General features: G+C 40.3%; 1 protein-coding gene across 2 annotated transcripts in view; it reads left to right on the top strand.

The window, feature by feature from the left end:
- Window positions 1–26,012, top strand: part of ARMC2 (armadillo repeat containing 2) — a 106,881-nt gene that overhangs the window by 28,359 nt on the left and 52,510 nt on the right. For both annotated transcript variants that reach the window (XM_033418692.2, XM_033418694.2), the window contains 5 exons: window positions 7,556–7,632; window positions 11,962–12,060; window positions 16,225–16,400; window positions 21,444–21,546; window positions 23,139–23,362. In XM_033418692.2, the coding sequence (XP_033274583.1) occupies window positions 7,556–7,632; window positions 11,962–12,060; window positions 16,225–16,400; window positions 21,444–21,546; window positions 23,139–23,362 (679 nt within the window). The remainder of the gene's footprint in view (window positions 1–7,555; window positions 7,633–11,961; window positions 12,061–16,224; window positions 16,401–21,443; window positions 21,547–23,138; window positions 23,363–26,012) is intronic.

The raw sequence follows: 26,012 nt of genomic DNA, 5'->3' as shown, positions 1-26,012 counted from the left end.
GAACTCAAATGGAGAAGCTATGGTCAAAGCATTCATGGTGAGTACTGACTTTGTTTTCATACTGAATTAAAGGTAAACAACTCAGGGGCTTCCCTGGTGGCGCAATGGTTGAGAGTCCGCCTGCCGATGCAGGGGACACGGGTTCATGCCCTGGTCCGGGAAGATCCCATATGCCGTGGAGCGGCTGGGCCCGTGAGCCATGGCCGCTGAGCCTGCGCGTCCGGAGCCTGTGCTCCGCAACAGGAGAGGCCACAGCAGTGAGAGGCCCGCATACCGCAAAAACAAAACAAAACAAAACAAAACGTAAACAACTCTGAAAACGATGGTTACGGAACAGAAACCTTGACAGTGTAATATTAGCATAAAGAACCAAAACTGGTACTTGGGAGGAAGTGTGAGTACTAATCGCTTCACTTCATAGTAGGGAATAGATTTGTCAGTAGCTACAGTCTGAAATTGAAATATATAGTTAAAAAAGAGTGATTTCAGCCTGCTAATGTTTTTCATTCTTTTCTTAACTTTAGAGAGATCTTTTAGAAACTAATGTCTCTTGTGAAGACCCATTCATCTGAAGTTCTACAATTCCTTCAGTTTCACCTCAATTTCTGTTTCTCTGTCATATTCAAGTAAAATTTATACTTCATACTTTTTAATTACAATGACACGTATGGTATGATCCCATTTATATGTATCTTTTATCTGCCCTTCCCTCCAAGTCATCCTTCTGTTCTTTCATTCTTTTATCTTTTCATCTGAATATATGCAAAATATGTCTGGAAGGATGTTTGCCACACATTAACGATATTTATTTCTGGGCTGTGGGATCTTAGATGGTTTTCTAAATCTTCTTTGTACTTCTTATATTACCTGGCCTTAAAAAATAATAAATATATCATTTTTTCAAAAATAATGAAGTCATTATTGTTTTAAGAAATTAAGTAAATGTGGCTGAGCAACTTTGCATTCGGAAAAGACAGTCATCGATCAAAATGACTTTGTAGAATCCCACCTTATTTGACAGCTTCCATTCGATAAGAATTTGTTGATAAGCAAAGCCCTGCACTAGCGGGGTTGGGAGATACACAAATGGACCCTGTCCATGAGAACCTTACCAGCATGTCAGGCTCTGAGGCTCAAGAGTGGTCCCTAGACCAGCAGCATCAGTATCACGCGGGAGCTTGTTATAAATGCAGGATCTCACGCTCCACCCCAGACCTGCTGAATTAGAATCTGCATTTTTATAAGGTATCCAAGTGATTTGAATTCACACAAGGTTTTAGAAGCACTGTTCAATGATTGACTCTAATGCTGGAGGAATGAAAGGAGAATTGAAAGAAAGCGCCTTGGGAGTTTAGAGATGAGAGCACCTAACTCTGACTTAAAGATCAGGGAAGGTTTCCTGGGGTCTGTGGAGTCTGGGATGCCCCTTGAGGCTGGTTTTCAATAGAGGTGGTGCTCTGTGTTCTTTGCTAAAGGAGCAACATAAGCAGGGGGGATTTGAATTGGTGGCGGCAGGTTCAAAGAAAGGCAGATGGCCCAGTGTAGCGGAAGCATGGGTCCTAAGGCTGTAGACTGCGTGGAGTGCTGAGGGGTTCTCAGGAGAGTGACGCTGGCAGCCGCGTGAAGGACGATTGGAGACGGGAGAGCAGTAGCAGTTCTGGTGGGAGATGGTGATGTGTGAGCTGGAGCAGCCCACTAGGACATTGGGATGGAGAGCAGATTGTGGAAACTGGTGTGTAATCATTTCCACAATAATGCCACGGAAGAGGGTAGTGCCAGCAACTCTCCCCTGTGCTGAAGTGCCCGTAGCTGCCGCGGTGAAAAGTTACAGCGCTCTTCACGTGAGGCGCCTTGAAACTGGAGCTGTGAAGGTGAAGGGGAGCGTGAAACTGTGGGCTTTTACTCTAAGCTAAGGGAATTTAAGCCTAACTAAGTTAAGCTAATGTGGTTAGCTACAAAGCAGTGTCTAATCAAGTTTCTGCATATAGAACTTGAGTAATAACCAGTTAGTGATCATTGAAAAAGGTACAAGAATATATGCATAATCTTTAAAAATGTATATTTTAAATCTTGGACCACCAACCCAAGGCTATGGTTACCTTTGAGAACTTTATCAAAATTTTGATCTTAGGACCATTCCTTTAAAATCATGTTCTTTCATTTCACTGTGTTTCTATTTAACCATTTAAGTAGAATTCTATTTTAGTGTTAGTTATTAAGACAGTACTAATGTCTAGAAACTGTGTATCTGGTGTTTCAGGCTGTGAAGACATGATAAAGGGACCACCACCTTTTGGTGGTGGTACTCTTAAATTGCAGTAAAAAAAAAAAATCAAAGAGACTACAAAGCAGGGGCCAGCAAACTAAGGCCCATGGGCCAAATCCAGCCTATTACCTGTTTTTATAAATAAAGTTTTATTGGAACACAGCCACGCCCATTCATTGACCTACTGTCCCTGGCTGCTTTCACACTATAGCCACAGAACTGAGTAGTTGTGACAGAGACTGAGTGACTGCAGAGCCTAAGATATTTACTACCTGACTGGAATCTATACAACTTGAGTCTAATTCTAAAAATGAAGTGTCATCTTCTTAGGGCAAGGAAAATGTTAGCTCAAATTTCCTAAATTTCTTTTTATCATATATATCCTTTAAAATTTCCTTTTCCATTTTTTTACATGTAATTTTTTCCCAAATGGAAATAAATTTATTATATATTTTTTCTTAATTCCAGATCCCACCGTTTAGTCTGCTTCTTAATATCTTTTTAGCTATTGCTCCAGAGAAGGAGTCAACAAACTATAGCCCTGGAGCAAGATCTGGCCAGCCATCTGGTTGTTTGTTTGTTTGTTTTACAGCCCTTAAGCCGAGAATTTTTTTCTGCATTTTAAAATCATTACATTTTAAATGGTTACAAAAGTACCTACATTAATAGCCTCTGTTTTGCCACTTGGCCCACAAAGTGTAAAATATATACTGTCTGGCTCTTTAAGAAAAAGTTGCTGACCCCTGACTAAAGAACCTCAGTCATAATAATTGGAAGAGCTGTCTGAATTATAGCAAAATCTGAATTTTGGAATACTTTTAAAGAAATATACTTTTCTTTCTTTGGAGTATAAATGATCCAGAAGTAGATGCTGCCAATGTGACTGACGCATGTATGGGCAGTAGTAACTCAGTCAGTGTGTGACGTTGCCTTGGCTACAGAGCTTGGTTCTGGTTGTTCAGAGTGAAAGATGGGACTCTTGTTAATGATTGGGAAGAGAGGACCTTGTTTTTGCTCTGAAACATATGGGCTACAGCAGAGAGACCTGGGAGTGCCATACCCACTATGCTTTCCTCAGGACTCCAACCTGATTACAGATGGAACCAGAGGAAGGGCAGAGCTAAGAGAATTGCAGAAAGATGGAGCCAGTGCCCTGATCACACCACACCTAAAACCCACCCCTAGTGCTTGACTTTTGGGTTACATGAGCCAGTAAATTCCATTTACTGTTTAAGTCAGTTAGAATCAGGTTTCCGTTATTTGTAGATGAAGATATCCTAATGAAATGGTCTTATTGGGGCTTTAAGAAGGATTTCACAAAAGAGCTTTAAAGAATATTTTCTGGAATTGTTTTATTCTTGGTACATCAAAAGATATTCCAAAAAAATTTAATTATGGTCTTTAACAGCGTGGAACAGAAAGCTGAGAAGAAGAACAATTATACTGGATGTTTGAATCAAGATCTAGAAACATTTAATAGGCAGAAACCCTTTGCCAAGTATAACACTGAAATTTAATAAGAAGGAGTCCAACGTAGATGGGGCAAATCTGCCTTTAGCTGCATATGGAAGAAAAGACGAGAATTGACCAACACTGTGATGTGACCACCAAAACCGCTCACGCAGTTTTAGGCTGCATCATTTAGAAGCTCTCCTCTTTGCTCCTCAGGCCATATCTTTAGCTCAGTGCTGGGTTCCAGACAAACGGACACTCACTCTGAGTAACTGAACAGGCTGACAAAGAGATTTGATGAGGAACAGTTGAAGGGACTGGAGTTTGTTAATGACAACAGTGGTGACAGCCATGATAATAGTAAACACTTGCTGAGTATTTACTGTGTGCCTGGAACTGTGCTAAGCGATTCCACATCACGTCGTTTAATCCTCACAACAGCCTTACGTTGAGGGGCACTGTTATTTACCACCCCCTCATATGCAGATAAGGAAACCAAAGCTTAGGTTAAAAACTTAACCCAAGGTCACACAGCTAAGAAGTGGCGGAACCATAGGATTTAAGCCGTAGGAGATGAACTTAAGTGGTGACCACGACATATTTAAATATTTGAAGGATGGTCAAGAGGAAGAAGTATAAAGATTTGTTTCATTAATAGAGCCAAGATCAATGGGTAGAATTTACAGTGAGACAGTTCTTCTTTAAGTACAAGGGCATCTAGTCTTGAGCAGAGAGGGAATTTCTTTTCTGGATGCCTCTCTCCCCACTTCATGCTTTCTGTGGGTCCTGAGCTGCACTGCTCCACAGAAACCCTTTTAGGCTTACCCTCTCCAGACCGGACGGTTCTTCCTCCGTCCTCATCTTCCTGGACCTGTCAATCACGCTCACTTTCTCAACATGCTGGACTGCACGAGAGCATGTTTTCTCTGTCTTCTCGCTTTGGACTCCTTTTTCTATCTCTGTCCTTTACTTGTGACTATCTGAGACAAGGCCGTGTCCTGAGCTTCTGGTCTTTGAGCCACTCTTCTGATAACTCTAGTCCCAGTGTACTGCTTTGACTTTTAACGGAGCTCCTTTCCTGATCTCCACATCTCCTTTGCTGATGCTCCGTTTTTCATCAGAAACTCAACATGGCAAAACAGAGATCTGCTTTACCCCTCAAACTGTGCTGCTCTCTAACCTCCCCATTTCTGTTATGGCAACCCTGCTGTCCTGTTCCTCCAGGTCTGCCTTTTCATCTTTCTTCTGCCTGAAATCATCCACTGAATCCTATCAACTTTTCATTTATAGGGTCTCTTGAATTTGTTCCTGCTTCTCCAGTCCCACTATCACCTTCAAAGAATTAGTCCTTGTTACCTCCCTCCAAGTCTCCTAAATACTTTTGTCATCACAGAACTCCAAATCTCACCATTTCCTCGTATAAGAACCTAGGACAGATCCTTATTGCCCATCTAATTGGGCCCATTGATTCAACACAGAGTTTCAGACAGCTGTTCCTGATACCTGCCAGCAGAAACCTATTCCTAAGTTGCTGGCCCTGTGCAGTTACCCCCTTAGGCTACCCACCAGGCTTCTCATGCTCCTCTTTACCTTCACTCATGCTACTCCCCCCACTGAGAGCAGTGTTGTCATTTGTCGGTTTGACTTTTATGCTTTTGAGTCCCACCCTGTGGTCCACTTCTCCCTCTCAGTAATCACTTCTTCCTCAGCATCCCTCTAGTCCTTGTAACCTGCTGAATTTCACGTTCTAGTATTTGATTAGAGAATCCATTAGAATTTTCCATTAAAAAAAAAAAACTTCCTTAGTTCCTCAAAGTAGATTTTAAACTTCTGGGCAATGTCTTATACATTCTTTGTCACAGTAACACCCAACACTGGGCTGCTCAGACAGGTGCTTGTTGACTCGGAACAGAAGAGAGAAAGAATATTGACAATTTATTAAGTTCTTCAAACGTACCAGTCACTGTGCTAAGTAGAGACATTGCCCTCATTTTAAGAAAAGGAAAACAAGGCCAAGAGGTTAAGTAACTTACCAAGGCCACATGGCTGACAATACTTGTACCCAGGATTTGACCCCAGGTAGTTTAGGTCCAGAGCCTGCACACTCAACCACTGTACCATGATGATCACACAGAGGGTTAGTGGGTGCCAACTCTGTGCTCTTCTTGAGAACCAGTAAGACCCAGCACTGTCAAGGTTTGGTATTTGATAAGAAGGACCCTTCTTAACCGCCCCTCCAAATGGGGACACACAAATGTGGTATTTACGGAGGCAGCCTCATCACGGCCGTGTCCTCAGGGAGGATGGATCAGGAACTTGCATTAGATGCAAACTATCCTGCTTTATTTCAGTAGCTGTTTAGGACCATAATGAAAAGAAAAGCTTGTCTCTGTGGTCCTCAGACTTTCTTATTTCTAGAATTGAAGTCTGGGAACTTCCTTGGCCTTATACCCTGCCAAACTTTTGGTATTCTGCCTTTTCATAGTGTTGACTTTATTTATTTCTGTCTTCTTTGAGATCTCCATTTGCATCTCTACTCTGAGAGTGTTGACAGGAAGGATCCCATCCCCATTTCTTTCTTGGATTGGCCAGAACATTTTGCTACCAGATCTATGATTTTACTGTATATAAAAATAAAGCAATTGTTTCAGAGTATTAAATAATTAGACCCTTTTGGGGAGAGTAACTCGATCTTTTCTCTATTGTACGATAAAAGGAAGTGTTAAATCAGGTGTTTTTTAAAAAAGGAAATGTTTATGGAAAAAACGATATTTGGAGAAATGAATCCTTGGGGCAGTAGTCAAGGCCAAGGGCCAAGACACAGCACTGAACATTTGCTGCGGATCTCACTACGCAGGAAGCAGGAGCAGTGGGCAGCCACAGATGTTCATGGGTGACCCTGGCCACATGAGTGTGCATTCTTTATGATTTTTGCGGCAAATATTATATTTGATGGCGAAAATGAAATTTTTGTTGTAAAACCTGCACTATTATTCTCTAATAATAATTCTCTTTTTACCTTGGAATTTTGTACAGATATTTAAAAGTAAGTGTTTTAAGTATCAGCTCTAGCTAAAGAGAAGTTATGTCCTTCATAGACCATCTCTACATTGTATATAAGCTTCAAAACAAAAAACCCAGGCATATAATCCTGCTGTTGGCCAGCCACCAAATTTTCATTTGAAACACAGAATATTTGTCATCTGGGGACTGCTTGAATTTACCGTCGATTTTTTATCATGTCAAATATTTCTTAAAAAAAATTTTTTTAGAGAATATTAATTAATTTTAAAATTATAAAGTGGAGACAGGAGACTTAGTGATTTGGTGGGAAGAGCAGTGAATTGGAAAAATGAGACGTGGGTTCCAGATCTGACCCTGCCGTGTGATCCTCGCCCCATCTGACCAATTTGGGAACAGTCTTCTTGCCTGGAGCACGTGTGTACCAGAGTGTGAGAGAAAGAGGTCTTTTCCAGCCCCTAAACACTACTAGGCTTTTGTGATTCAAGCATACCAGAGTTCTTTCTTACTGCAACAGTGACCTCTTGTGGTGTAGATCCTTAATCAGTTTTTTTGATTTGCAAAATAAACTTTGGATTTCTTTTGTTGTTGTTTCTAGTAGCTGTATTTCATATTGTAAAGCAAATCTGACTTGTCTTTAAAAGATAAATCTCAGTTGAAAATCAGAGGTTGCTTGAAATGAGGTATGGAGTACCAAACTCCACTTCTGGTTTCTTTAGAAATTATATTTAGCCAACTCTTGACTCTTGACACTTACAAAAAGAGAACTGCTTTGGCTTTTGTGCTGAGTGTTGTGTGTATTCCTCTTCCTCCCAGGGACCAGGGGAAGAGGCGTTCAGGGGCCTCCTTATGCTCCCGAAGCTCAGACCGGAGCAGGCTAGACACCAAAACAGGTGAGGCTCCCGTGTTCTTAGAGGTCCCCGGCACTCCTTCATCTTATCCTCAGAATCTCCATCTGTAGGATAATCATTTGCACTAAAGAGGTCTGATGTTGGCTCACTCTTTGAAAATTCCAGGAACTTAGTCCAGCTTGGTCACATGTCAGCATTTATTTTGATAATTTTTATTATTTTCACAACAGTCTTAGCACTCTTACCATTACCCAGCTCTAGTGCCTCAAGCATCTGTAGATTACAATCTTAATGACTGCACAGAAATTATTTTGCAAAAGCACTTGGAAGGTTGCAAAACTTGACATCCACATTGTTCTTAAGTTCAATACTTGAGTCAAAATCATGGCTCCCTTAAATGAAACTATATTAACTATGTGAAATCAGCCCTTTGCAACTTAAACTGTTTGAGAAAGTATATAACAATATAAATCACAGGCTAGAAATGCTACAGAGTGTATTCATACAATGGAACATAGCAGTTAGAAAAATGAACCAGAGCACATTTATAATATTGAATGAAATGACTACAAACATAACATTACATGAAAAAATTAAGTTGGAAAAACAATGACATGTGTTGTTTATGGTTACAGATCTATGTGGTAAACATGTAAAGTCAAGCATGATAAAAATAATCATTGAATTTAGAGTGATGGTAACCCCTGGGGAGGGGAATGGATGGGGTAGGCACACAGAGAGCCTTAACAATATTGTAATGTTTATTTCTTTGAAATAAGGAGGAGAATGAAAATACAGTTAGCATTTGACCAAACTATTTGTGGGTACACAGGTGTTTGTTACATTCTTCATACTTTTTTTGGTGCATGTGATCTTTTATGAAACCAAATTAATATTCAGTTCAAAAGTATTTTATTACCTTCAGAACTAATTTCTTATCAATCAAATGACTTTTGTGACCAGTGGGAATTTCTGTAGTACTCAGGAAAATCTTAGATAGACTGATTTCCTCATCAGCATTGTTGCTAAGCATCTTACGTGTACATGCTAAAAACAGCAGCCAATAAACATTGTGTCAAGTTTTTGTGTCCAGAACTCAAAGCTGCGGTTAAGAACTATAACAACTGAGACAGCAAAATCTTCAAAAACATGCTGAAATTTCTGCTTGACTTACCCAATTTCCTGTTGAATCATAATTTTTATATTTAGCAAACTGTGAACCTAGATGAAAGTGCTTTCTAAATGGGTTGTTGCCCAGGACTGAGACAAACTGTATTTATTTGTCATCTGTGGATCTTAAAAAGTAGTCACATGACTCCAGGCTTCAGTTTCTAGGGTAGAAGCTGGGTTAGTGTATAAAATGGGGTTTTTGTGGAGAGCAGAGTTGGAGGAGGTGTGGGAGGCGAAAGGCCATAGCCGGACACCACTGCGTGCACAGGGGTTCCTGGGAGAGGGTTGAAAGCAGACTTACACCACAGTGTCTGGCAAACTGCTGTTCTGAGAAGAAACAAGTCTCAGAAACATTCAGAAGGGCCTGCGAGGGCCTTTCCTTTCCAAAGGCTAAATAAACTGCTCTGTGATTTCTGGCTCACCCCTGTAATTCAGCTCTTCCTGGGGTGAACATGTTATCAGTTTTGTTTGTCCTGACAAACGGTTTGATAATCGTGGTTTCTCATAGAGCGGTCCAGCTAAAGAGCATGTCGCATAGAAGGTGAAAAGGCTGCTTTGAACTGATTGGACTTGAGGTCTGTATTTCTAATAAATTTAAGTGTGTCATAAATAGTTGTCTATTATATTTTTTGCCTGGCTTATTATCTCCTGGCTTTCCCCTTGCCTTGATACATGTTGAATTTATTCGCATACTTTGGACTGTGACTGTGTCTGATACCTGGGAATATGAGCCACTATGGCTTTTTTTCATATTGCTTGAATAGTCATGTTTACTTTTAGGATCCATAACCATGATTTATCAATGGGAGGGAAGATTCATAAAAGTAATAATCCAAAAGATGGAGATGGTGGTCTGCAATCCTTTTCCTGCAATTCTGAAACCCCAAAAGCTCTGAAAGCTGAAATACTGCACAAACTCACTTAGTGGCAATGCCTGACCCGCACTGATGGGAGGCCAGTTATAGTCTTTGTTTCTTTAGTGTGAGTATTCCCATGTTTTGCTGCAGGGTGCTGCCTCAGGAGACCCCGCTGGTGGTGGTATGTCATGCAGTGTGGGCGCCATATTGCCTTACTCAAATTCAAAATTTTCTGAATCCCCAACCACGTCTGGTCCCAAAGGTTTTGGCTAAGGGATTGTGAACTGATATGGACTGGTTTTGTCCTAAAGACAATTCAGCTATGTGTTTTGGTGAATTCTTCCTTTGGGGTTGGGCAGATTCTGTGCAGCCTTGCTATTAAAACCATTGACAGCACCTACATTGTTTAATAACAGCTTTGTTGACATCCTTTCTATCTGCTTTGGCTGCTCAAATGCTCTTCATGCCCAGTGTGCATCGGCCCCTCTTGATATTAGGAAGGTTTGATAAAAGCAAGCCTGGACTCACAGCAGCTGGGGGTGGCCGTTTCCAGCACTGGGCGGGAGAGCTGTCCAGGTTCTCCTGGGTGATATCACCACTGCTTGGAAAATTTACTATGTGTTGTGTATTTTTTTCTCAAGAGTAATACAAGTACATGAGAGGTTTGGGAAAATACAGGAGCACATAAAAGAAGATAATAACCTGTAATCCCATTACTTGGAGATGCTCACTGTTACCCCATTTTACAGAGGGAAAGTGAAGCAACTTGCCCAGAGTCAGCTAGTAGGTGACAGAGCTAGGAGTCAAACCCAGACAGTGACTCTAGAACCAGTGCTCTTAGCAGGCTTCCCTGGTCAGCTTGTCTTGGTTTGGAGTTAAAACACCCTAAAAATATATAAGCCACACACCCTTTCACTACTCTGTCTCTCTCTGCAGAACCTTCTGATTGCCCTATGATTTCTAACTCTCCGTGTGACATTTTTAGGGTCCAGGCACCCACTGCGGGGGCACTTAATTGGTACCAGGTCTGCTCTAAGCAGGCACGGACTCCCTGAACCAGTATAGGTTGGGTGCCAGGTGAGGGCCTTAGGGGGTGGCCTTCAGAGAAGGAAGGCTGAGGATTTTGTCTGTAGCACTGCTGCTTAGTGCCCGGCACAGCGGTGCCCCCTCTGGCTAGACTGTCAGTGTTTTAGACCTGGAGATCTTGCCTGTATGAAATGTAATCATGATTTGCAGTTTCTAATGTGATTTACATTTCTCCCCAAAGTTACCTTCTAGTTTTCCAGTTTGCTTCAGGCAGAATGGCCCTGAAGAGGTCAAGTGCAAGGGCTCTGGAGCTCTATGACCTTGGGCAGGTCACTTAATAACCCTGAGCCCCACTTTCTTCATCTGGAAAATAGTGACAATTTGGGGACCTCCTCATAGTGTGACAAAAATTAAATACAGGCCTGCTAGATCTAAAGTACACAAGCTGTGGGAGCTATTACTCTTCCACAGCCTGCATCCTCAGGCAGCATCTCTTCTCGGTCATGTGGTGACATCATACAGCCCGATACGCTTCAGACAGTGATGATCTGTTTGTTGGTTTTTTAATCAGGGAAGTGAAATCCATATTGATTGAGTGTTACTAGATGCTAGGCACTGGGCTCAGAGCTTTGCCTATATCATGTCTTTGAATTCTCATAACCTTGAAGGCAAATATTTTAATCTCTGTTTTGCTGATGAGGCTCAGAAAGGATAAGAAACCAGACCCCTGTCACCCAGTGCATCAGTAATGGAGTTGGGATTTGAAATGAGATCTGCCAGCACCCAGAGCTCGGGCTTCCCACTGCCCCACACAAAGCCACAGGCGTGAACAGCACTGGCCTCACAATAATGTGGACATTTTATTTTCTATAGGAAGGATAGCCCCTGCAGGCCTCCCTTTCAGAAAATTTTTCATTAAACATTTTCAAAATCCTTATTCTTTTCATATAGATAGTTTTCTATTTATTTTATATTACAGAGGGATATGTTTAAGTAAAAAAACAAACAAACAAAAAAACAACTCCAAACTCTTTGCCACACTGATAATAATTCCAACATTTACAAAGCTGAAGACTTTATGCAGTATCCCAGAGTTTAAAGTTCTGATTTCTTTACATTATCTTATCTGAGTTTAATTTGGGATGATTTGATTAGAAGAAATGTAGTTCTAATTAGAATTAGTTGGGCTTGGGGGGCAAAGCGTAATGTAATTCTAGAGTTTGTTAATTATACGGATGGATAACACAGTCTCATGGCGGTGCTCCAGTTATAACTCCTTTTTCATGGCTCTTTCTCCTCTTCTGGGTTTCTATTGCAGACTCAAAACTCGACTTGCAAGAAAAAGATACAGAAATAGAAGTAGGTGAAGTCTTTTGGAATACAAGGATCGTACCGATTTTGCGTGAATTAGAAAAAGGTAAAAAAGGAAAAAGTTGTTTTACATTAAAAATATCTGCACTTATTTATATGTTCCTCATTGCCCTGATATTTTCAGCACACTTTGACTATCATTTCTGTGAACATGTTCAAAAACAAATGAAGTCATCTATTTTATTTACCCAGTAATGTATGTATTAGATGTTATCAATACATGTAAACTTAATTTTCAATGAGTAAAATTATACTTTAAATGCAGCAAAAGAACCTACTTCTGAAATTCCCTTTGGAATATAAATTATCACCTCCTCTTCCCAAGGAAATGCCAGTTTGAACACTGTAGAGTGGCAGTTCATGAAAAACGGTGAAAAATTAAAACATTTCAGGCCTCTGAAACCCTGACTAAGTCTCATAGACTGGCATCCTTGGCAGGTGTGCCTGTGGTTTTCTAGATCCAAACATATACAGTCGGCCCTCCATGGCTACAGGTTCCACACCCACAGATTCAACCAACTGCAAATGGAATTTTGATCCGTGGTGGTTTGAATTCGAGGATGCAGAACCCGCGGATATGGAGGGCCGACTACACTATGTCATTTTATACAAGGGACTTGAGCATCCATGGATTTTGGTATATGCAGGGGTCCTAGAACCAATCCCCTGTGGATCCTGAGGGAGGACTGTATGTCCTCTTTCCTAAGGTTGAGCATGCATGTCAGGGAGGCCGCTCAGAACAGGAAGTGGCCTGGGATGTGCCCAACCCTTACACTCTGGAATGCCCCAGCAAGGAAGGCTCACAGCCCATGGGTCTCTGCCAAGGTGACCTATGGAAAGCTAGACCTGTGGAATGCCCACCCCCCATCCCACCTTCTGCCCCCTTGCTGCTCCTCAGGGATTCCACTTCTGAAGTTGAAATGGGCACCTCTGGAGCTGCAGTCCTGGCCCAGGGCCGAGCCCAGTGCCTGGCCCACAGCAGACATGAGGCCCTCACTAACAACTGTGGAATGAGTGCTCCTTGGATGAGCGAACAAGCATGGTAGCCACCAGAAGAAGCCCTAGGAGAAGCAGGGTAAATGAGTCCTTCCCACCAACGAACCACGAAAGTTGTGCAAAAGACCTACTTCCTTAAAGGTTCAAATGACCTCACGCCTCCTGGGCTCTCTGATGGTGCTTGGCAGTGTTGCTGGTTAATGTGGGAGCCCTGGATGGGGTTTCTGGTCCTGGTGCTGCTAACGAAGCAGATGGCTGGGAATCACCTGATCTCTGTGCACAGAGGTGCTCTCACCTGCCAGGTGAGGCATAGCCGAGGCTAGAACATCACCAGAGTCTACTGCAGCTCAAAATCCTGAGAATAAGACCATGATGACTTTGTTCCCCCAGGGTCAATCATTTTCACCCTCATGATAACCTGATTAACACTGGGTCCTTTATTTTAGGAGATGTGCCTAAAAACTAATGGGAAGAGCAATCAATCTGGGCAAAGGTTAAAGAAAAAAACATACCAGGAGGAGCACAGTGGGGAGGTTAGGGGCAGCACAAAGGCCTGTCTTGGAGAAAGTCTTCAGCTTGAAGGATTTTAAGAGCGTTCTGAGGGCTCTGTCGCCACAGGCACTAACAGAGAAAACTTAGCAGGAGTTTGGGATTTGAAATGTGGATGAATCTCCCTTCTTGGGGGATTATTAAATGCTGAAGGATGACATCTCTTCCATAGACAACTTTAAGAACAGCAAGTGGTGGTAGGACTAGGTTACTTGACCCTTTGAGATCTTTCCTTCCTCCCTTCCTCCTTCCCTCCCTCCCTCCCTCCTTTCTTTCTTTCTTTCTTTCTTTGACTTTTTATTTTGACCTAATTTCAGACTTTTAGAAAAGTTGCAAGAATAGTACAAAGAAATCCTGTATGCTCTTCCCCCAGATTCCCCAAATATTAACATTTTACCACATAAGCTTTATCATTCTCTCTCTCCCTGCCCCCCTCTCTCCCTCTTGCTCTCTTTTTCTGTACACACCCACCCCAACACACGCACACATTGTCTTTTCCCCTTTTTTGAACCGTTTGAGAACAAATAGCCATCATGATACCCATATCCCTAAGTACTCCAGCATGTATTTGTAGAAACAAGGGCATTCTGTTACGTATCTGGAAGTTACAAACCGTATTCAGATTTTGCCCGTTATCCTAATGATTTCCTTTATAGAAAGAAAATACAGTTGTTTGTCATGTCTCTTTCGGGATCTTGATGTATTTGAGGAGAAAAGGCCAATTATTTTATAGACTGCCCCACAAATTGGGTTTGTCTGGTTTGTTCTCACCATTGGATGCTTGTTAGGTGTTTGGGGCAGTGTGCAGCATGAGCGGGGCTGTGTCCTTCCCAGTGTGTCCTATCCGGAGGCACGTGATGCTGATTTGGTCCTTTACTGGTGACGTGGACTTGGATCACTTGGGGAAGGTGGTGTCTGCCAGGTTTTTCCACTGTAAAATCACTGCTTTTCACTTTCTAATGAACAGGTATCTTATGGGGAGAAGTTACTTTGAGTCTGCCTTGCTTTCTGTTACTCCTCAAACTTTCACCCACTAGCTTTAGCCCCTTGAGGATCTTGATGGCTCTTAGATTCAAGCTGTCTTTTGAGGCTACATGGCAGTTCTAACAGACCAACTGGTAGAAAGAGGTAATTTGATCAACAGTTTAAAATTTGACCCGGGAGCCTTCCTTTTTAATTTCTTTTAAGCTAAAACAGCTACTCTTAAGTAGAACCCACCAGGCTGAAGAGTTTGCGGAGGGAAGTATTAGAAAAATACCTTGACGTCTACCCACTGCCACAGAGTAGCCCTCAGCCTGGACTTGGGCTTTGTGAAGAAACTGCCAGTAACAGAAGAATAAAACAACAAAACAAAACTATTTCTTACAGTAGAGCTCAGGTTTTTCCCTTTATTTAAAGTTAGTCTAAGTCATTTCCCATCAATTCATTTATTTAAGCGCATAACTGAAAGGCATGGAAGGTTACTTAGCTATTGAGGTTTAAAATTTTTTCTTAGATGTTATTGTTGAAAAGAGCTAAAAATGGCCTGAGTCATTTCCTTCTGCAGGCGCACACTTCCTCTATGCGGGCTTTCAAGAGCACATTATGGTATTTATTTAAGATTGGTTTCCTACTTTTAAATTTTGTGACGGAATCTATCAGAGATAATATTTTTCAACTGAATGCCTTATACCTTGGATCCTTGTATTCCCCTCCTGTTCTAGTTTGTGTGCTACTTTTCTTCCCTGTATGCCTGTTGGTAGGGCTACCACTTACAAAAATTGCTTTCCTCAGAATCCCAATTATAAAATGAAGTGGTCTAGGTCTCCCGTTTCCTAACTAAAGTCTTCTTTTTATTATCCTCTTTGCTAATACGCACCTCCAAATAATGGTGGATGTGGTGACATTTTGAGATTTTGTTCCACTTGCGCCTTCCTTTCTCAGATAATGAGCATTAGTCTCATAGGAAAATGTTGATCATCGTTTTTATCAACAGACATATTAGAAAATGAATCTGCATTAAACTGTGGTATAGGCTGTCAGTACAGTATTTTCACTGCACCAGGCACTATCGGTACAAAGATGTGTCAGACATGGTTCCTACTCACTTAGCATGACATCTGTTTGAGGGCATTGGACATGTAACACAACATGCATATATATGTGAAAAATAACAGTATTTGTCGGATGTTGCATGGTACACCTTTTCTAGAGGAGCCAGAAAGTAAACAGAGCCTTGAAGGATCAAAATCAGTAGGGACGAGGGTAAGGAGAACATTCTGGGCCCTTGGAACTGTGTGGCGGAGGGTCGACGGCAGAGTCGTGAGCGGAATGCTTCTGGGGCCCTGAGCAGAGCATTGGTGGGTAGCTCATCAGGAATAAAGGAGAGCAGCTGAGATAGTGCAGTTCCGCTTCTCAATACACTCTTTGAAAGGCTGTGTGTTTTAGATAAGCTAACTGATTAGTAAAGAAGTCAACATGGTAGGAGATGGAGCAACAAAATGGAAAAAAAAAATCAGGTAGTTGGAAATGATAAGAAACGGAAAAAAAAAAGAAACATTAGCTCAGGAATTTGAAGATGTCCGGGGAACTAATTATGGGGTTTTACTTACACCTTCTGTGTTTGACACACTTGTAAACTTGACCTCAATGAGTAAGTTCTGCTTTGCTCTCTTTGCCCTGACAGAAGAAAACATTGAAACGGTTTGTGCTGCTTGCACACAGCTTCACCACGCTTTAGAGGAAGGAAACATGCTTGGAAGTAAATTTAAGAGAAGAAGTATTCTCCTGAAGACCCTATATAAACTTGTTGATGTTGGTTCAGACATGCTGAGCCTTAAACTTGCAAAAATTATTCTAGCAGTAAGTTTTTCCTTCCTCTGGTCTTGTAGACTGTAGCACGTAAAAGTTCTGTTTAATGCTTTATTTGTAAATATTACAAAGAAGATTAGAAATGCAGTGTGTTTGTTTAGAATCTTGAAAAAAAATTAAGGTGGTAAACTGACATCCCAGAATTTTGACCAGAAAGTACCATCTAAGGAACTAAGGCTGAGTACAGATAAAATGTTCAAATAAACGCTTACACATGGACTGTGGCAAGGTTTTTTAAAAAAAAGTGACAACAGGCAAACACAGTCAAAACAGTCGCTCAGGTAACCTGACTGGAGATCAGTATTGGAGAGCAGACTGTGGTTTCTGCTGGGTGCTTGGTTCTATCACGTGATTTAATAAATAACTTCAGATAACTTGGGCTGCGGTCATAGTGGCCAGGTGCTTTATGAGGCCGCGTGAAACAGAACCAGCTGCTTGGTGATCATAGAAGGCTCCTGTGAGGTGTTAGAAGAAAAGGCCAGACACCTTTAATAAAAATATGTAGAAGCTCTGTCTCAAGCAAAATGATATCATTGTTTGAGGGCAGCCCTTTGTTGTCACAGCCATAAACAGTTGGAACCAAAAGATAAGACACAATTATTAGAGACCGTTCTAAGAGAGCCGCTAAAACAAATGAATGAAGCTTTGTTTACCTGGTTTCATAAAAGTAAAAGCTATTAACACCCATAATTCATGTAATTTAAAATCTTAAAGTACACAGTGAAGGTAAGTGTTGGCATACTTACTAATAGTTTAGTAAGGGTGCCCACTATTTCTTACTTTGAAGTGTTTCAAAGAGCAGAATATTCTGACTACACATTGCATGCAGTGTTTTGGAGAAGTACGTTCTTATTTAGCTGCCACCCTAAACTATTCACCCTCTTTGTAAAAACTGTGATGTGATGCAGAAAGCAACATTTCCTTGAAATAATGATTTCAGTAGTAGTTTAATCCCCTCTCATTGATGAAAATGGATCAGTTTTAATGAAACAGAAAGACCATAAACCACAGGGAGGATTTAAAGTCAGAAGTTATAAGTAGAGATGAAAAGATAACTGCACGCTTGCCCAGTTCCTTCTCCAGCCCTGGATTTGGGGCACCTCCTGGCCCAGGAGACCCCAGTGTGAGGCTGGAGGGCTCTACTGGTGTAGCTGCCCTGGGCTGGACCCAAGCAACCAGCTGCCCAGGGACTGCCTTTGTTTTTCATCCTAGGCATTGTGCTCTGTACCAAGTAAGTAAATAAATAAAAGAGAGAGAGAAAGGAAGAAGGAAAATGCCATGAATTTGTTAATGCTCTGCAGAGAAAATGTCATCTTGGTTATTAAAGGCGCCATTCAAATTAATTATATACATGGCACAATTTAAATTTTTTAGGGCCAAAGGCTGCGATCTGCCAGGCAGTGAACACATTCTGAACGAAACATACGTTTAGATAAAGCCCTTTCCATGACACTGACCGCCTGGCTGAATTGGGCAAGACCGCTAGGCTACAGTCCAGAGTGCGGAGGTGGGTGGGCTGTCCTTTTTGATCGAGTGTAGATGGCGGCCAGGATCGACCAACAAGACCCACTTCCCATTTGCCACGTGAATCTTCTATAATGCTCCAGGCAAGACATCACTTCCCTTAGACCTTGGTAATGGGGTTCTATGTAAATTTTTTTAAAGGACATCATAAAAAGCTGTTGAAGAAAAAAAAATTTGACAAAAAACTGAAGATAATAGGAGTAAAATTTTTTTAAATAACTTCTGCTAAGATTTTATCTACCAGTTTAATATTATAATTCAGACATTTAAAATTATTTATAGTTAAAAAAAAATCCAGTGAGTTTAATGTTAGTTCTGATTTCTTGCATTCTTTGGTTAAGTGGGGTTTGCCAGATAGCCATTTTCATTTTAACCTTTGTATCAAAAAAATCTTACAAAAATATATCTGCCTATTTTAAGATTTTTTTAGAGTACAAACATATATACAGTGTGAAAGCAACTACATTCAGGAAGAGAGGACAATCTAACATCCTATACAGGGGGAAAAACAGAAAAGAAACAGCAGTATGTCAACAGTGGCTATATATAGTGGCAGTGTTATGAGTGATTTTTAAACTTCCCTTTTCTTTAATTTTCCAAATTGGCTTTAAATAAAATAAACTCCTATGTTTAACATAAAGGTGAACTACCCCACTGCAAGAACCTACTTTGTGCCAGGGAATGAAAGTGAATAAAATAACCCCTGCCCTGCAGGCTGGCCATGTAGCAGGAGAGACAGAGAGTAAACACTTCAAGTGCTAAAGGGGCTGATGAGCACTGTGGGAAAAAAATAAAGCAGAGTAAAGGGAATGGCCTGTGTTGGGGCAAGTGCTGTTTTATACAGGGTAGTCTGTATTCCTTGCATATAATTTAATGTTTTATTGTCTTTTTTGGTCTCAAAGTCATAATTTTACAGTTACCAAAAGAGAAGGTATAGGAATTTGCTCTGAATGTAAACTGACCTTATAGCAGGCCTGGAAATGGTGGGGTTTGTTGGGGTTTTTTTTAATGAAAACTCTGATACCAGGTGTTCTTTTGTTGTTGTTGTTGTTTTCTTTCCCACTTTTCACTAAAAATATAAGACTTGGAGTGGGGAGTGAGGTTAGTTGTATTCATTCATTTATTCAGCAAGTTTCACTAAGTACATAGCAGATGCTATGTTCCACATGTAGAAAGAGTAACAAATCATGGTTTTGACCTCAAAGGCTCATAATGTAGTGGAAGATTGCCAACAGATTAAAATATATTCCCAGATATAAAGGGCAATATATATTTCCATTGATGCAGATTTTTTTTCTCTCTAGTCAGCTTTTTTTCCCTAGGTTTTTAAACAACATTTTAAAAATACCTAAACATTGAAAACATTTTTTTTAAGTTTCCATTTCCTTTTTTCATCCTGAGAACAGAAAGAATTTCCATTCTGCCACGTGTGACAGTTTCTGAGCCTTCCGTAGCAGAGCTTCTCAGACTTGAATGTACACACGATCCCCTGGCAAAGTTGTAAAATGCAGTTTCTGGTTCAGTACGGCTGGTGGGGCCTGAGATTCTGCATTTCTAATACACACCCAGGTGATGCTGAGATGAGATGACATGGCCTGTCTGAGGAGCAGACTCTTCAGTTGCAAAATGGGAATGACTACAGCTAATTTGCAGGGTTTGCTCTGAGATGTCATGAAAAGCACCAGAGCAGAGGGGCAGACAGAAGCTGCTCCATGAATAATACTCACCTCCCCCTTTCTCTCCAGCTCGGGGCTGACCACGTTCACCTTGGTATTTCCTACAGCAAACAGCACAGTGCCTGGTACACAATAGGAGCTCAATAATATTTGTGGATCAAATATAGAATGAATCTTTTAAAAATATGTCTGACAAATTCCATTATCTTTTTTTTTTTTTTTTTACTAGCTGAAAACTCATTAATAAACAATATTGAGGGCTTCCCTGGTGGCTCAGTGGTTGGGAATCCGCCTGCCAATGCAGGGGACACGGGTTTGATCCCTGGTCTGGGAAGATCCCACATGCCGCGGAGCAACTAAGCCCGTGCACCACAACTACTGAGCCAGCGCTCTTGTAGCAGCGCATGGTCTCTAGGCATGCGGGCTTCAGTAGTTGTGGCCCTAAATAAATAAAATTTAAAAAATAAGTAAACAATATTGAAGATAATTTTAAGGATACTTTTTTTCTAAAGGAATTTTTTTTAGATTAATTATTTTTGGCTGTGTTGGGTCTTTGTTGCGGCACACGGGCTTTCTCTACTTGCAGCGAGCAGGAGCTACTCTTCATTGTGGTGTGCGGGCTTCTCACTGCGGTGGCTTCTCTTGTTGTGGAGCACGGGCTCTAGGCACGTGGGCTCAGTAGTTGTGGCTCTAGAGTGCAGGCTCAGTAGTTATGACGCACGGGCTTAGTTGCTCCGCGGCACGTGGGATCGTCCCAGACTAGTACTCGAATCCGTGTCCCCTGCATTGGCAGGCTTATTCTTAACCACTGTGCCACCAGGGAAGACCCTTTTTTTTTAAGGATACTTTTTAATTATAAAATAATGACCTATATGCCATCCTTTTCACACAGATATATTTATTTGTTCAGATGACCTCATTCCTACAAATATATTCTACACTGTTGCAATGAGGGCACATGGTATTTCCATCTTACAGTAGGTTATGTCTTTTTATGCATGGTGTTCACTGTTATACTTTTGTGACTGCTTAATATGAATAGTATTGATGTTCCACAATTTATTAAATTATTCTTAAATGTTGGGTATTTAGGATTTTTAAATTTTTACTACTTTACATAAATATGCAGCTAATTTAGACCATTTGATTCAGTCCTCCTATACTGTGTTTTTTTTAAAGAGTATACTTCCTTATTGCTTAATTTACTTGAATATTTTTCTGTGATTTAGAAGGTAATTTTAACCTTTGAACGTTACTTGCGATTTTCTCAAAGCATTCCAGAAATAGGCTTAAATATTGTAATAAATACATATGTATTATCTAATCAAAGAATATTACTTTTTCATTTTATTTTATACAAATGATAAATATAATTGTACTTTTCCCCTTTCTTTTCTTTCCTTCACCTCCATGATGTATTCTTTTCTAGGTTAGTTTAATCTGAAATTTTAGTATCCATCTTCCTTTACTTTTGTGGAAGGCAATTACTCCATTTACTTAAATTTATCAACATCAGCCCCCCCTTTTCCTCATATATTCTTTGAAAAATAATAATTTCACATATAAGCATGAGACTTTATGAAGTAAGAAATAAAGGCTTATCATTAAAAGGTGCTTACTCTAAATATCACTTACATTGTTTACTATAAGTGAGTTAATTAGATACCATAGTTGGCAAATATGAGGCCAAAACTTTTGAAAGTTGATTTCCTTAGAACTTTTATTTATGTTTTAAAAACTCTCTTGCCGCACTTTTTAAATTAGATGTTTATGTTTAAAAATTATGGCATATCTTTATTTCCCTGCAGTGGAAATGTGATTTCTTTCTCTGCAGCTTAGAGTGAGTGGAAAGAATCTTCTTAATGTCTGCAAGCTTATATTTAAAATTAGCAGGAGTGAGAAGAATGATTCTCTGATTCAAAATGATGGCATTCTGGGTGAGTATTATTCAGCACTACCATTGAGCAAATGTTGTACTTGAGTATGAATGAAAAGTTTGGAGAGCAAAGTTATAATTAATGATAACTGGAATATTTTATTTTCTCATAATATGTAGAAGTTAGGTGATGCCTGTTTTTTCTCTGTCCTCTATGTTTTCCATGTTTCACTTAATGTATCCTTTGGAACCTAGGAGGATAGCCTGCTATTTTTTTTTAAATGCCTGTAGTAATAATATATAATTTATAAAGTGGTTCCTATTTAAAAATTCATTTCCTGGTCTTGGTTTTACTACTAGAAAAAATACATTTAATAGTGTTTGACATAATTGAAACGTTTGATCTTTTGATATAGTAGGAATGATTAGAACTGGGAAAACATCTATAACTGTTGTATAAAATTGACATCACAGTGTGTCAAATGTGTTTCAAATATGTAGGTAGAGGAATTTTAATACATTCTAATTATCTAGCTAATAATGTGTAATTCTTTATATACCCTTAAATAATTAAGATGCTTAAATAGTTACCTAAACAGAAATCTTTTATGAATTAGTATTGTTGATCTAAGGGAAGGCAGCAACATGGAAAAGGCTTTAAGTCCTCTTTTTGCAACATAGGATAAATGGTCTTCTTCTTTCTTTCTTTTTTTTTTTTAATCCCAGCAGACAGGGACAAAGCCAGTACTGAAAGAAATTTCTAACACTGAATCAGCTCATTGAGAGTAAGAGACTAAAAACAAAGAAAGGTTCTGACAGATGATCACATTGACATTAATAAAAATTAATGTGAGATAGGCATGTTTAACTTTATCAGAGCTGCCTGGATTAATCCTAAAACCTAGTACTTGTATGTTATTTGGATGGATGTTCTTTAAGTTGTCTTGGGAAAGGGTGGATGTTATATTCGAAGCACCCCTTTCTACTGTTGAGATACTTTTAAAAGTTCCTATCTTGATTAACTTTCCATTCATACAGCAACCAGTATATTCTTAAAGGTTTGTTGAAATTTAACTCTTAAATTGCTTTGATTATTAGTTATTCTATAATAACTCAAACTGTTTGTAACCAAAAATAAAGTTTGGCAAATATTAATAAGAGGCAAGGAATGGTGGGCTTCTCTGGTGGTGCAGTGGTTGAGAGTCCGCCTGCTAATGCAGGGGACACGAGTTTGTGCCCCGGTCCAGGAGGATCCCACATGCCGCGGAGCGGCTGGGCCCGTGAGCCATGGCCGCTGAGCCTGTGCGTCTGGAGCCTGTGCTCCTCAACGGGAGAGGCCACAACAGTGAGAGGCCCGCGTACCGCAAAAAAAAAAAAAAAAAAAGGGCAAGGAATGGCACTCAGTTAAAAGAACACTTTCTTATTTACATATAATAATCCCATCTTTTTGCTGTCATTACTGTTACAGAGATTTGTCTTAGCTAAAAGTAAGCTTTCCTGTTTATGCCATGTGAGCAACTCTTCACAAGCATTTGAATGTAGGTTCTGGCTAACATTTTACAAATCGTATTTGATGTTCACATACAAGTGCTTTAATATCTCTCTTTCCAGCTGTTCTACTCATCCATTTGTAATAATTCGTCTTTTTGACAGAATCATTATTGGAGGTCCTGAGAAGTGAAGAGCTGCAAGCTAACACCGAGGCTTTCTTATACTGCATGGGGGTGATCAAATTCATTTCTGGAAATCCAGGATTTCTTCATGAAATGATTGGCAAAGGTGCTGTAGAAATATTGATGAATTTGATGACACAAATAAATGAGAACACCAAGAAGTCTGGTACATGTTTGCCTAATTCAGGCCACTTGTTAGTCCAAGTAAGTATTTTACTTGAAAGAGTTAGACGTGTAAAGTTAGTCTTCATGTTGTCTAATACCACTTACCTGCCAGTGGGTGTATCGGGAAACAGTTGGGCTGTTATCTGTAGCCAGGTGAGGGTGCCCGGCCTTGGGGATCAGGGTGGCAGCCCTAGCCACACCTCTGCCCCGTGTGTGCCCATTTCCTCTGGAAAGGTTATTCCATGGCTTTTCACAGAGCAGGTCTCCAGCATGTAGACATCTATTTCCACTACCCTGCGGAGAAAGCAAGCCTGGAAGAATGAAAAATTAGCACCTCTTCAAAACAATTGCATGTTATAATCAGAATTTTAATAGGCAGAGTGTTAACTTTCAGAATTTAAGACAGGTCTAGCTTGGAGATTGTTCATGAAGATTGGTAGCTTATATCATAAATATTGTATCTACAGTAAAGAAAACAGAATTTAATGACACTGAGTGGAGAGTTGTTGAGGGCGTGTGTAGACGGCGGTAGCAAAGCCAGATACATTTAGTATGACCAGGGCAGGAAGAAAAAATGTGTTAGGTGTTAGAGTTTCATAACTTCTTTTGCGGCAGATTAAATTTCATAGTTGAATTATTTTCATTGGAGCTGCTTCAGGTCTCGTATTCTTCTTTAGAAGAGATTTTACTCTTTAATAGCATTTGTATATCAGATAATAGCATCTTTGGTGTAATAATTGATGAGATTTGAAATGTGCTTGTCAGTTAATGGGGCTTGATCAAGGACTGCGTGCTCGAAGCCTTGGGGAAAGTGTGCTAAAAATTAAATTTAGGCCCTGCCTTAAAGTTGCTTAAAGTGTATATGATAATTATTAATTTTGGACTTTGTGGTCTGTCTCCATTTCAGAAAAGACTGTGAAAACCTCCTTTAGTTCTGAGTGATTCAAAATGCTACTGGATGTGCCACCTTTTGGCTAGGGAGACTTAAGAAACATTATTTTCATGCTGACAGTGTTATAGAGTTATTTAAATTTTTCCCTCAATGAAAATAGTTATTTGGGTTATATAATTATTATGTTTCTTGTTAAAATGCAAAAAAAGAAGTATGAGGAAGAGTGTAAAAATCACCTGAATTATTTTCACCCTTAGATAATCTACCTCCAACATTTTAGTAACCATTCTTCCATGCATTTTACATGCATATATATTATATACACTTACATATGTATAATTTTATATAATTCTTGCTTTTTATCATGAACTTCCTCTTTCTAAGGGTTGTTTTTGCTTGTTTTCTGTCACCCTCTTTTCCTCCTTGTTTCTCCTCCTGGTTCTCCCTGTTAGCCAATATTGTTCACACAGATGTGCTCAGCACCTTTTAATACACTCATAGGTTTTCTCTTTTTTTATATAAATTTATTTTTATTTATTTGTTTTTGGCTGCGTTGGGTCTTCATTGCTGTGTGCGGGCTTTCCCTAGTTGCGGTGAGTAGGGGCTACTCTTCATTGAGGTGTGCGGGCTTCTCATTGAGGTGGTTTCTCTTGTTGCGGATCACATGGTCTAGGTACGTGGGCTTCAGTAGTTGTGGCACGTGGGCTCAGTAGTTGTGGCTCGTGGGCTCTAGAGCGCAGGCTCAGTAGTTGTGGTGCATGGGCTTAGTTGCTCCGCAGCATGTGGGATCTTACCAGACCAGGGCTCAAACCCATGTCACCTGCATCGGCAGGCAGATTCTTAACCACAGTGCCACCAGGGGAACCCCACTCATAGGTTTTCAAAAATGGGATATTCTGTGCACATCTCTTTTCTATTTTAACAATACACAGTAAAAAAAACTCAATAGACTTATTCTTTTTATTGGCAGCATAATATTCTGTGATGAAGATGTACCTCAAATTCTCAACCATTCTTCCATTGAGATAGTCTGCTTTTAATTTTTATGTAAAAGCTTTTGGAATTCTTGTCTTGTTTTAAAAAGCTCTTTCATATATACATAGTTGTCCCTCAGCATCCATGGGGGACCTGCCCCAGATACTAAAGTCCACAGATGCTCAGGTCCCATACTCGGTCCTCTGTATCCACAGATACAGTACACCGTCCGTGGTTAGTTGAATCTGTAGATGCGGAACCTACAGATAGGAGTGCTGACTGGATATATGTATATGCATTTATATATTTATACATAATTTATAAATTTAAAAATAAAAACAAATATATAAATGTATTTGTATAGAATAAAAATATATAATTAAATCAGTTGGTATAAAGGAGAATTGAGTATTATTGTGACCCAAAATACATCAAATCCAGAGCTAGAACCTCTGGTATGCCAGTAAGTACAGTGCACTTCTCCCTACACTCCTCTCCTTTCCCTCTTCCCTTGCTTCGGCCTCCTCAAACGCAAACTGACTCAGTGGGTCAGATGCCCCTTTCTTGTCCCGAGGTCCTTGCGTCCCTCTAGGGTGTGGGGGAAAGGGCACTGTAGTAACTCCCTCCTCGCTGCCCACCACCACGCACCGGGCACTGTCATCATCTCCAAAGCCTTCCTCTGAAACTGCCTGGGATCTGGCGGGGGAGGGGCTTACACAGCCCGAGGCCTCTCTCAGGAGCGCAGTCAGCAGCCCACATCCCAGTCCAGCAGGAGAAAGGGGCCCATTATTGCCTCCACCTGAGAACGTGCTCCTGCTGTGG

The sequence above is a fragment of the Orcinus orca genome, chromosome 12 (genome assembly GCF_937001465.1).
Source record: "Orcinus orca chromosome 12, mOrcOrc1.1, whole genome shotgun sequence".
NCBI classification, from domain to species: Eukaryota; Metazoa; Chordata; class Mammalia; order Artiodactyla; family Delphinidae; genus Orcinus; species Orcinus orca.
This window is presented reverse-complemented; position numbering and strand designations above follow the sequence as displayed.